General features: G+C 61.1%; 3 protein-coding genes across 3 annotated transcripts; 1 reads left to right on the forward strand and 2 right to left on the reverse strand.

Moving 5' to 3' along the window:
- Nucleotides 1-1,903: 1,903 nt before the first annotated feature.
- On the forward strand, nt 1,904-3,019 carry PLICBS_008133 (adenine deaminase; the record flags this gene model as incomplete). The annotated part of the gene is made up of 1 exon (XM_018324379.2): nt 1,904-3,019. One exon carries the CDS (start codon nt 1,904-1,906, stop codon nt 3,017-3,019), a length of 1,116 nt encoding a protein of 371 aa, XP_018177558.2.
- A 1,077-nt stretch (nt 3,020-4,096) lies between these two features.
- PLICBS_008134 (uncharacterized protein) lies at nt 4,097-7,623 on the reverse strand (the record flags this gene model as incomplete). The annotated part of the gene is made up of 5 exons (XM_018324377.2): nt 4,097-5,000; nt 5,060-5,515; nt 5,571-6,734; nt 6,786-7,455; nt 7,506-7,623. 5 exons carry the CDS (start codon nt 7,621-7,623, stop codon nt 4,097-4,099), a joined length of 3,312 nt encoding a protein of 1,103 aa, XP_018177556.2.
- A 916-nt stretch (nt 7,624-8,539) lies between these two features.
- Nucleotides 8,540-10,195, reverse strand: PLICBS_008135 (uncharacterized protein; the record flags this gene model as incomplete). Its single annotated transcript, XM_018324376.2, has 1 exon — nt 8,540-10,195. One exon carries the CDS (start codon nt 10,193-10,195, stop codon nt 8,540-8,542), a length of 1,656 nt encoding a protein of 551 aa, XP_018177555.2.
- Between the last annotated feature and the right edge of the window lie 347 nt (nt 10,196-10,542).

A 10,542-nucleotide genomic window follows, 5' to 3' on the forward strand; every position in this document is an offset into this window, starting at 1 on the left:
CTGCCGCCCAACCGTGTCGAGTTGCGACCAAGCGGCATTTCAGGCTGTTGGTGGGCGTCATGGCGTCGAGGAGGTTTGCTGCTGTGGAGGACCATCTCCGGGGCCAGCCCCTGAGCATCCCGGCACCTGGAAGCTCGTGCGTTCTGGTCGCTGGCTTGACGATTCAGCCGACTCCAGAATGCTCTGCCGACCCAGCCGGTAGCTTACGAATTCTTCTTGGGTGCCATCCGCGATCCGGGCTGGAGAAGGCCGTTTGTGCCGTGAGCCGAGCACGCATGCGTATAAACTGCGAGCCTTGACAGCAGCGCTCGCCAAATGGCTTTGCCGTGCCGAGAGACCAGGCAAGCAAGCAGCTTGAATCTAGGGCATGGCGCTCGCGAGATGGTGGCAGCGCTATTCTGCCTGCTCCAAGGCCTCCGGTGCACAGGTACAGCACAGCACAGTGCAGTGCTGTTTTGTGCTACGAATGCTCTGCTTGGCTGATTTGCATATCATGGCAGGCAGGTTTGACATGGCGATTCCCCGGCAGTGGTCGTAAACCCGCGAATCATGGACCGAAAGTCGGGACGGTCGAGCCACTGGGAGGCACTCCCGACGCCGACCCATCACGGATGGCGACGGTGGCGGCTGTTGATTTTAACTGCTGCGGGGTCCTGCAACAAGAAGTGCGAGCACGCACGCACGCACGCAACGCTCGTGGCCGAGCAGGCCCGAGACGTGGCTTTGGTTGTGGGGGGGGTGTGGTTTCGGACAGCCGGGGGTGCTCTCTGATGAGGTGTGCTGGAGCTGGGATCAAGACCGAACGAGGGCTTGGCTTCAGAGCTTGGCTTCTGGGCCCCGGCCCGCAAGCGCCCGACAGGTTGCAGAGCCCGTCGGTCGGCGCGGCATGAAACATGGTTGGGTTGGACGTGGAGGCCGCCTCGGCTCCGCGGGTCATGATCCGAAACGGATGTAACAGGCCCGCCCGGCTTGGCTCGTCGCTTGGGGACGGACGGAGCATTGCGACAGACAGACATGCGAATACATGTTATATTTGCAGATGAGCGGCGCACGGCCACGGTTCAAGCGAGGCACGGCACGGCACGGCCGGTGCCCTTGGATCGCGATACGGCCGGACGGGCTGGCCGTGGCGAGATGGAGGTCTGCAACCCGCACACGACACCCGCGTGTTTCAAACAGGTTGCCGGTGCCGCGCTTCTGCTGTGCTCCCGGCGCAGGCCATGAGCTCACCGGCTTGCATCCGGCCCTTGCCGCTCGTTGGCACTCGGCGGCGATTCTCGAGGCCGACCAACCGGTGCTGTCGCAACTGACATGTCAGCGGCAACAACAACTCGTCGACATGAGGGGGCGTTGGCTGATCCGCCGCCACTGCGTCAGCCGCTGAAGCGCGTCGTGCGTGCGGGCTTACATGTTTGTGCAAGAAGGTGGCGGAGGCATCTTGGCAGCGGATCACCAAGAGCAATGACGTTGGCTGAGACGGGTCTGACGGAGCTCCATGTCATTGGGAGTCGGGGCCGGGTTCGAGACGCCTCGTATTATCCAGCAGACCGCACCAGCACGCGGCACGACGAGCCTACGTCGTGGTAGGTCAGGCAAGGAGGGTATAAGCCACCACGCGAGCACACCGTGCAGGACGCGACGACGTCTTTCGGTTACAAGACATGTCGCTGATTGTCCTCAGTTGACGCGGGCTGCCATGCGGAGAGTCGCAGGGGGCCGATGCCAAGGGCCGGAGTGCTCCGAAAATTCCGAATAGACCGGCGATGGCTTTGGATGCGGAGAACCGCCGGCGGACCCAGGTGGGAACGCGACGAAAGCGTTCTTTGTACGCCCCAGGAGGCTGCGGATAGATCACGAGCGGCCTCAACCCGGCCAGGAAAAGAGCGACCTACAGCCCAGAACCATGTGCAAGTCTCCGCTCCACGACCTCCTCGTGGCCCTGCCCAAAGTCGAGCATCACTTGCACATCGAAGGCACGCTCGAGCCGCCGCTGCTCTTTGCGCTCGCGGCCAAGAACAATGTCGCGCTGCCCGACGACCCGGCGTACGCCTCGCCCGAGGCCCTGCTCGCCCGCTACGCGCGCTGGACGTGCCTCGACGACTTCCTGCACTACTACTACCAGGGCATGAGCGTGCTCGTCACGGCGGGCGACTTTGAGGCCCTGGCCTGGGCCTACTTCGTCAAGGCCGCGGCCCAGCGCGTTCGCCACGCCGAGATCTTCTTCGACCCGCAGGCGCACACGGCTCGCGGCGTCTCCTACGACACCATCGTCGAGGGGCTCGCCGCGGCCAAGAAGCGCGCCGTCAGTGAGCTCGGCATCACGGTCGAGTACATCGTCTGTGTTTTGCGACACCTGCCGCTCGCCGACTCGCACGCGCTCGTCGACACGGTCCTCGACCGGGGCCACCTCTCGCCCCCTCTTGCTGCCGCTGCTACTGCCGGCAATGACGCCGACAGGAGCATGCTCGCGGGCTTCGGCATGGTGTCGAGCGAAAAGAACTTCCCGCCGGAGCTCTTCAAGGAGCTGTACGCGCGGGTTGCAACCACCGGGGCACGTCTGACTGCGCACGCCGGCGAGGAGGCTGGGCCCGAGTTCGTCACCGCATCGCTAGACCATCTGGGCGTGACGCGCATCGATCACGGCCTTTCGGCCGCCCAGGATCCGGCGCTGGTGACGCGCCTGGCATCCTCGGGCACGCTGTTGACGCTGTGCCCGTGGTCCAACGTGCGGCTGTGCAACATCCCCGAGCTGAGCCACGCCCCCGTGCGGGCATATCTCGACGGCGGCGTGCGCTTCAGCATCAACAGCGACGACCCGGCCTACTTCGGCGCCTACATCCAGGAGGTCTACTGCCGCGTGCAGGACGAGTTCGCCCTCTCCGTCGCCGACTGGGAGTGGATCCTCCGCGGCGCCATCGACGCGAGCTGGTGTCGCGACGAGAGAAAGGGCCAGCTCGTCGCCGAGCTGGACGCCGTGCTGGTCGAGCACCAGAACCTAGGCCGGGTGCTCCAGACGTAAGAAATGGAGTATAGTCGGGCCGGGCTCGCCTCAAGCCTCGGTGTAGACCGCCGTCTATGCGCGACCACCACCCCCACACGTATCGTGAAGTCCTGTCCAGCCCACCTTGTTGCTGCTGCTATCCATCCCCGGGCCACGACGGGGAGGCTGCGTGCGGCGCCCGTCCGAGCGGCGCCCGGCAAAGGGAAAACGAAGGCAAGGGGGCGTCGGGGCGCGCGGCTGAGGCTATCTGGCGGTGTGAACCGATGTGATATCGGAAGAGAGGCTGAGAAGAGGGAGACTGTGTTTTTTTTCGACATTTAACATTTGTGGCGTGGGAAGAAGCGGTGACGGGCTTGGGCGTTGAGGAGCGTGGAGTCGAGGACGTCGATGGCGCCGATGACGAGAAGATGAAGATGATGACGATGACGATGTACGCACGTTCAACACGATACCCTGGCAGATTATCTACATGTTCCTGTCTTCAGATGCAAGTGAAACGCGGGCGGAAGGAAGGGAGTTGCTCGGCCGTGATGCTGAAGAGCCGTGCGAATCTCTCCATAAATTGTCCCATGGAACGCCTAGACCGAAGGAGTTCGTATGCACATACGACGAACACAGAGTGACACGCACACACAAACGCACGCACGCACGCACGCACACACGTATGTACATGACTTCTCATTCCCATTCTCGCGACCAAACGCCGCGCTCTCTGCGGCCCATCTCTCTATGACGGCCCCGTATGAGAGGTCTACATCGCTCGTATCCATGGACGAGCACCACCTCCCTCTCCCTCCCTCTCCTCGTCGCTGTGTCATCCGTCTCCTTTCCCCACGGGTGACAGTAAATGAGCAAGACTGAAACAAAACACGGCCCCCTCAAGGAAAAGGTCACATGAGCCCCACGCATACGTCAAAGTCGTTGTCGTTGTTGTTTCCTCGCCGGAAGTCTAAAGGCCCCCTTTCTTCCCAGCCCATCGCAATGCAATGATCTCATGAACGAAGAACGAGAGAGGCAAAAAAAAAAAAGGAAAGTCAAGGGGGCGCGGTCCATCCTCGCAAACCACCCCTGGAAGAGTCCGCACTGCGGCCCCCCTCAGCCCTCGGCCGTGTCCATTGGCTCGCCGGCCGTCTCAGCACTGGCCTTGGCCTTGGCCTCGGCGATGCGCTGCGCGCGCCACTGCTCAATCTTCTCCTTGAGCTCCGTCTGCGGGATCGCGTCGTCCACCGTCATGGGCTGGCGCGTGAAGGGGTCCTTGGGGTCGCTGAGCAGGTGCTGCACAATGGTCGAGCGGTCGACGATGTGCTTGCTGGGCAGCAGGACCGGGTCCTTCATCAGGTCGCCCATGATGGGGTCCTCGAACTCGGCGGGGATGTCGCCCAGGTCCACCTCCGCCTGGTCGAGCTCGTGCTTGGCCTCGAGGAACTTGGCCTTGATCTTCTCCCACTTGGCGATGTCGGCCGCATCCTTGGCATTCTTGGATGTGAGAATTCGGGTGACGCGGTCGAGCACCTCGGGCTTGTAGGAGCGTCCGTCGGCGGCGACGGCTTCGACGAAGACGGGCGAGTAGCCGAGGTTCAGGTAGATGTCGACAAAGTCGGAAATGAGCTGAATAGGGCGGAAGTGATACTTGTCCTTGTTGGACACGCTCAGTTCAGCGGCTGCCTTCTTGCCAGCCAACGTCTCGAGATTGTAGTTGAGCATGCTGGCCAGGCGCGACACGATTTCCGGCATGGTGAAGGACTCGCTGAGGGCCTTTGTGAACAGCTTCATCATCTCGAGTGTCTCGTTGGCGAGCTGCATGTACGACGTGGCCTGATTCCCCAGGGTCTGGAGCTCCTCTTCCTTCTTTTGCCGGTCCTCAGCTGATAGAGAGGGGTTCTCCAGCTCCCTCTCGAGAGTGCGCATCTTGGGGAACTTGGTGAATGCCTCGTCCAAGACATACGTTGCGTCGTTCAGCAGCATGTTGACAAACTGCACGAAGAAGCTGCGATTGACCCTGAAAACGACTGGTTAGCTCGACAAACCCTGAGCGGGCGGCCAGTACTGCAAACTCACTTGCTCTCGCGTGACAACTGCTCTTTGTAGACATCGTTGATCCACACCGTCTTGATGACCTGGAAGATTTCGTAGCGGATGTTGAACTTGTCGTAAAACGCGTTGCCGCCCGTGGACTCGCACTCTATGTAGAACTTCATCAAGGCGCGGAGCAGGTACTCGTTCGCAAACGGGAGGGAGATGAGCTGGTCGCCCAGCACGCCCTTCTTCAGATGCATAAACGGCCACGTTCCCGAGAAGAGAAGGGATACCAGCGACGACTTGAGGTAGGGATTCTTGATGAACTCGGAAGATCGGAGGAAGGTGATGCACAGAGCAATCATTTCCTCACCCACGGCGCTCGGCAAGATCTTGGGGAGCCATCGGAAGACGAACTTGAAGTTGTCCACGATGTTCTGCAAGGTGTATTCTGGTAGGCACGCAAACGCCTCAGAATGCTCCTCTGAGAGCGGTAGTCTGAGGCTGTCAGCAATAGATCCTCGGCGAACACTGGAGGCAAACAAATACTTACTTGATCGACTCGACCTCCTTGCCAGGCTTGTAGTCCGATCCTGTGACTAGCCGTAGCAGCCAGACTGCAACATATCGCATGAATCGCAGCGACGTGCTCTGCATCCGCTCATCCAGCAGGGCACCCTCGATGGCGTACTTCAGAGCAATCGTCTTCTCCAAGACGTTCGTGTGGCGACGAAGCGTCTCCTCGAACAGCCGCAGCTGGTGTGGAGAGTTGGCAACCTTTGGCCGCTCAGCCTCCATGGCCTTGATATTCTTCTCCAGGTACTTGATCTCTCGGTCCAGGTTCTTAAGCTGCGAGTTGAGAGCTTCGCTTCCGTAGTGATGTGCCGCCAACGTCAGAAAGAAGGCCTCTGAGATGAAGTTGGAGTCTCCCTCCTCCTTTTCGGAGTAGTATTTGTCGGCCGTCGCTTGGTCTGCGTTGAGCTTCGTCTCATCCTTGATGTCGATCCGCGGCTGCCGCTTGAAATACTTGACGTCGATCTTGTCCACCTTGCTAAAGTCGTTATCCATGAAAGGCTCGCAAAACCGGTCCATGACGGCCGTAACATTCAGCATGAAACCGTCCGATGCCACTTCTCGCGGGTCAACCTGAATCGCCCGCCTCTTGTGGTTCATGTTCATGATGTACGCGAACCAGTTCAGAGTCAGGCTCCTGGTCTCAGGGCCAGCTCTGATGAAGGCGTTGGCGATGACAAAGAGGTCATCCTGATGAGCTCTCAAGGTAAGGCGGAGGGAGTCCTGGGCGTTTGCAATACGTGTTCGGTCCAGGGATCGCGGGCCCGGGAAGTAACTCTTGATGGCCTCCGGCTGGAGAGGAGAGATTCGGAAGAAGGGACCAAGGATGGTGTGTCGTTCGATGCCCGGCGCAGACTGTGCCATGTTGAAACAAGGGTGCTGGGCCAGGTTGGAGATGAGGACAGGGAACCGTGTGTACGTTAACAGCGCCTGGACATATGGCTTGTAGTCGTCGCCAAGGGACAGCGCGGACAGCCGAGTGCTGATGGTGACCATGGCGTCGCTGAAGAGCGCCGGGAACGCTTCGTCGTCGTCAAAACGCTTGATGGCCTCCCTGATGAACTCAAAGTCGAGGCCGGTATCGTCTGTGATTCCGCGCAGCAGATACGGTACCAGCGAGTCGTGGTCAGCGTTGACCTCTCGACTGAAGCTCAAGTCAGCTAGGTGGATATCTCCAGTATGGGGATATACTGACCCGTAAAGGACTGGCATCGTTAGTGAAAACAGGCAGTTGCTCATGCACAGCCGCTTGGCCTCGTCGAGCACCTCTAACCTGGCCGGGCTGACGTTCTTGGCCATGGTGTGCGCCTTGACCGCTCGCTTCCAGCACGGCAGCAGGTAGCCAAACAGCGGGTGGTCCAGCGGCAGGGTGCCGCACGCCTCGATGATGGCCTGGTCCAGCACGTTGACGGACAGCTTCAAGGGCTCGCCCGCCTCGTTCAGCTCCTGGTTGAGGTTCGGCACGAAGATGAGCCGTTGGCCAGACGAGCTGATCATGTGATGCGGGTCGACGGTGATGCGGAACACCTGCGTGAGCACCCTATGCGCATAGTCGGCGTCCGACTCGACCTGGGCAGCGGGAGCGGGCTTGCTCCGTGCGGCAGGCGGAGGCGTGGCTGCGCGTCCGTCTCCAATCTCAGCGGCGGTCCTCTTGCGGTGCGGGCTGGAACTACCTGAGTCTTTGCGGCTGCTCTGGACGCCTAGTTGCGTGAAGGGGTTGGAGCCCGGCGCCGGCGGCTTCGGGGCGGGTGTGATGGAGATGTTGGCTCGGGGGCTCTCGCTCGGCTGGGGCTTCGGCGCGGGTGTCGTCGTCGAGGATGAGGACGGTGAGTCTGGCTTGTCTGCATTGTCGGCTGGCTTCGGAGCTGCGGAGCCCAGCTTTGCGAGGCGTCGTGCCCGGATCTGCGGCATTCACGGTTAGCAATCGAGCGGGCCGCTGCCGAGGTCTGCGACGGCGGACTTGCCTGGTCCATCTTCTGCTTGTCCGGGGCATCGCCGTCTGGCCACATCTGGCGCTCCTCGTTGGGGTCCATGACGTTCCGTGTTCCCCTCGTCGCGGGTAAATGAGAGACGCGAGTTGGTAAACGGGGCGCGGGTTGTGATGAAGGAGGAGAAGCTGCGCGGCGGCCAGGATGCAGGCAAGGCTGCAGGTTTGGAGAATGAGGTGTGATGTATGATGAATGGAGGTTCCGGGATTACTTCATCAGGGCCCCGCGGTGGTGGCAGCAGTGCAGCCCAGGGCCGTGGAGGTGGAGTGTGGTGGGTACGGAATTCAACCTCCAGGGACCGCAGTGGACGTCAGTTGAGGTCCGGGTGCCTAAAGGTCCGGGCGGGTAGCTGGTGCGGGGCGCTGGTCCGGCGGCGGTGCTTATCCCACCCAAGCCCTGAGCAAGTACCCGCCTAGAACCTTCCAAAGCTCCGTCCAGGCAGTCAGTTGAGGACCGGCCGGTCCCTCCAAACGAGGTCTCCTGCTAACAACTGCGCACAGTTCGAACAGCTGTTGCCACGCCAAATGACCATACAGAGACAGCCAGGCAAAGGAAGAAAAGATCGGCTATTGACCGACGCGAGGATAGGGACCCAAAAGAAATAGTCTGGCGGCCAGCGGTCCCCGTGCCCGCAAACTCCGCGCAGGGCCCGGAGGCTCAGCCAAAGTCCGCCTGCCATCCTTCCGAGAGATACGGGCTCGCCACCAACACATCCGCCTCGCTTTGGGCTCGGTGCCCGAGATTCCGGGAATCATACTTCGTACTATTCACCGTTTCTCAAGGTAAAAGAAACTCCATGTGTATATTTAGATCATTTCTCTACGTGTCATTGCCCATGATTTACTTTCGCACCATGACATGAGGGTATCCGACGCCAAACGCCACACGAAAATCATACACGCAGGGCCTTTTTCCCATGCCAAGCCCATAGTTGTACATAGCCTTTCGTTCTCTTCATGTTTCATAGCCGCGGAAGGTCCGTTTCCGCCCCAGAGGATCGCCTTCTCTCCGGCAACAACGGGCCTCCCTCGCCCGAGCTGTCCCGTCGGATCGTAGTCGACGCGCCTGTATTGTTGGCGGCTCGAATGCGCCCCTCCTCCCGGCTCCTGTTGAGCAGCCAGTTGACGTGCATCCGGATCATGTTGATGTTGTTGCGCAGCTCCGTCACCTCTTCCCGAATGGGCATCACCTGATTCAGGGTCCACATGCTTTGCCGGGCCTCGAGATGCGTGAGGTTCTGGTGCACCTCTTCGAAGCCCGCATCCAGGTCCTGCATGGTGCGACTGTCGCTCAGGATGGATTCGCCACCGCTGCCGGTGCGTCGAGTCATCGTCGATGTGAGTTCGTCGATACGACGGTTGGTGTCGTCCTGCCTAGTCTGCATGTCCCGTAGTTGGCTGCCGAGGTCGTTGTAGGATTGGATGACCTGCCGTTGATTCCTGATGACGATTCCCGACGCTGTGTCGGGGTGAAAGGGACAGCCGAGCTTATGCGCGCCTATCTCGCCGCGAATGGCGCGCACCGGGCACCCGAGGTCCTCGTATGGGCATCCGACCTCGACACCATCGCATTCAGCATCGCTATGGACATCCATTTTCGACCGGACCACGAGCTGCCAGCAGCCTTGGCAGCGCGTCTTGGCTTTGGGACAGGACAGGAGATGAATGTCACGGTCTTCATGCTCCATCTCAGCCTCACAATCCGCACAGCTGATCTGGCGATGAGGGCATTCGTCGTCTTTTGGTTTGTGCCGCACCCTCTTGTCGCAAGCCATATCAGGGCACGAGAACTCCCTGTATCGGCATTCGGTAGTAGCGTGGCGCTCGACCACCTCTCGCCTCACCTCCTTGGTGCAGCCTCTCCCCTGGTACGGACATTTGACGATCAAGGAGTTCAGCTGGGTGCGGATCAACCTCGCGGCGCTGAAGCAGTCGAGCCAGCAGAGGAGGTCGCGGTCAATCGGACAGGCGGAACCGGAGGGACTCGATGATATGCTCCTGCGCAGACACCGATAGCAGAACGTGTGGTCACACGGCGTCGTAACGGGGTCGACGAGTGGGTCGTGGCATATGGGGCAGAGCAGGTTCGCATCCGGCTCGGAGACGTACGAGAGGCCGTACATGTCGAAGACGGACTCGCCGCCGTACTTTGCTGGGATGTCGAGGGAGGATTGGTGGGGGGGAAGAAGAGGGCCGGAGCGTCGATCAGAGGCCCCGTTGGGCGCGCGGGCAGACACCAGCAAGTGCGAGGAAGCGGACAGGGCCCGGGCCAGCGCGCCTTGCCGCACGCGGCCGTGGACTTCCGGGGCGATGTAGAGAGCGTCGGGAGAGGGCGGGCGCACGAGGCTCGTGACAAGATCGGGCGTGGCAGAAGTGTGGCGAAGGTTGCGGCGGGCAAACCTCCTGGCGGCGGCGGGGCTCATGCGTACGTGGAGTCCCTCGTCGCTCGAGTCGGAGATGGATTCGTGAGACGCAATGGTTCCCAAGGACAAGCGGTTCTGGACTGCACGGTTCGGCGAAGAGGTCGAAACGGGGCTCGTCGGGACAGCGATGGGTGTGAGTTGGTCGGCGGCGCCCGAGGCGCTGGGCTCGCCCGGGACTTGTCCGCTCCCCGACATGGCGGCTACAGTTGGTATGCTGTTCGTCTCGTGATGGTCCGTCGCCAATATGCAAGGCCAGAGTCGACGCGGCCGGGCAGCAGTTGATGCGGCATGTGTGCTTATGGAGCGTCGTCGTCGTGGTTGAGTTGAGTGGGTGGAGGTGGAGATGGGAGGAAGCGGCGTGGCAGAAGGCGCCCGCCCGCTCGCCTGCCGATCGGACTGGTGGCAGCCGAGGAGGGCGGGCATGAGGGGTCCCGGCCCCGGCCCCCAGCCCCAGTAACTAGCACGCGCAGCCTGGAACCTGGAAAGCTTGACAATGACGCTGCAATGACGACCGAAAATGGGCCGATTTTGTGCTGTGGACA

Source organism: Purpureocillium lilacinum (assembly GCF_023168085.1).
Source record: "Purpureocillium lilacinum CBS 284.36 DNA, scaffold_6, whole genome shotgun sequence".
Classification (NCBI taxonomy): domain Eukaryota; kingdom Fungi; phylum Ascomycota; class Sordariomycetes; order Hypocreales; family Ophiocordycipitaceae; genus Purpureocillium; species Purpureocillium lilacinum.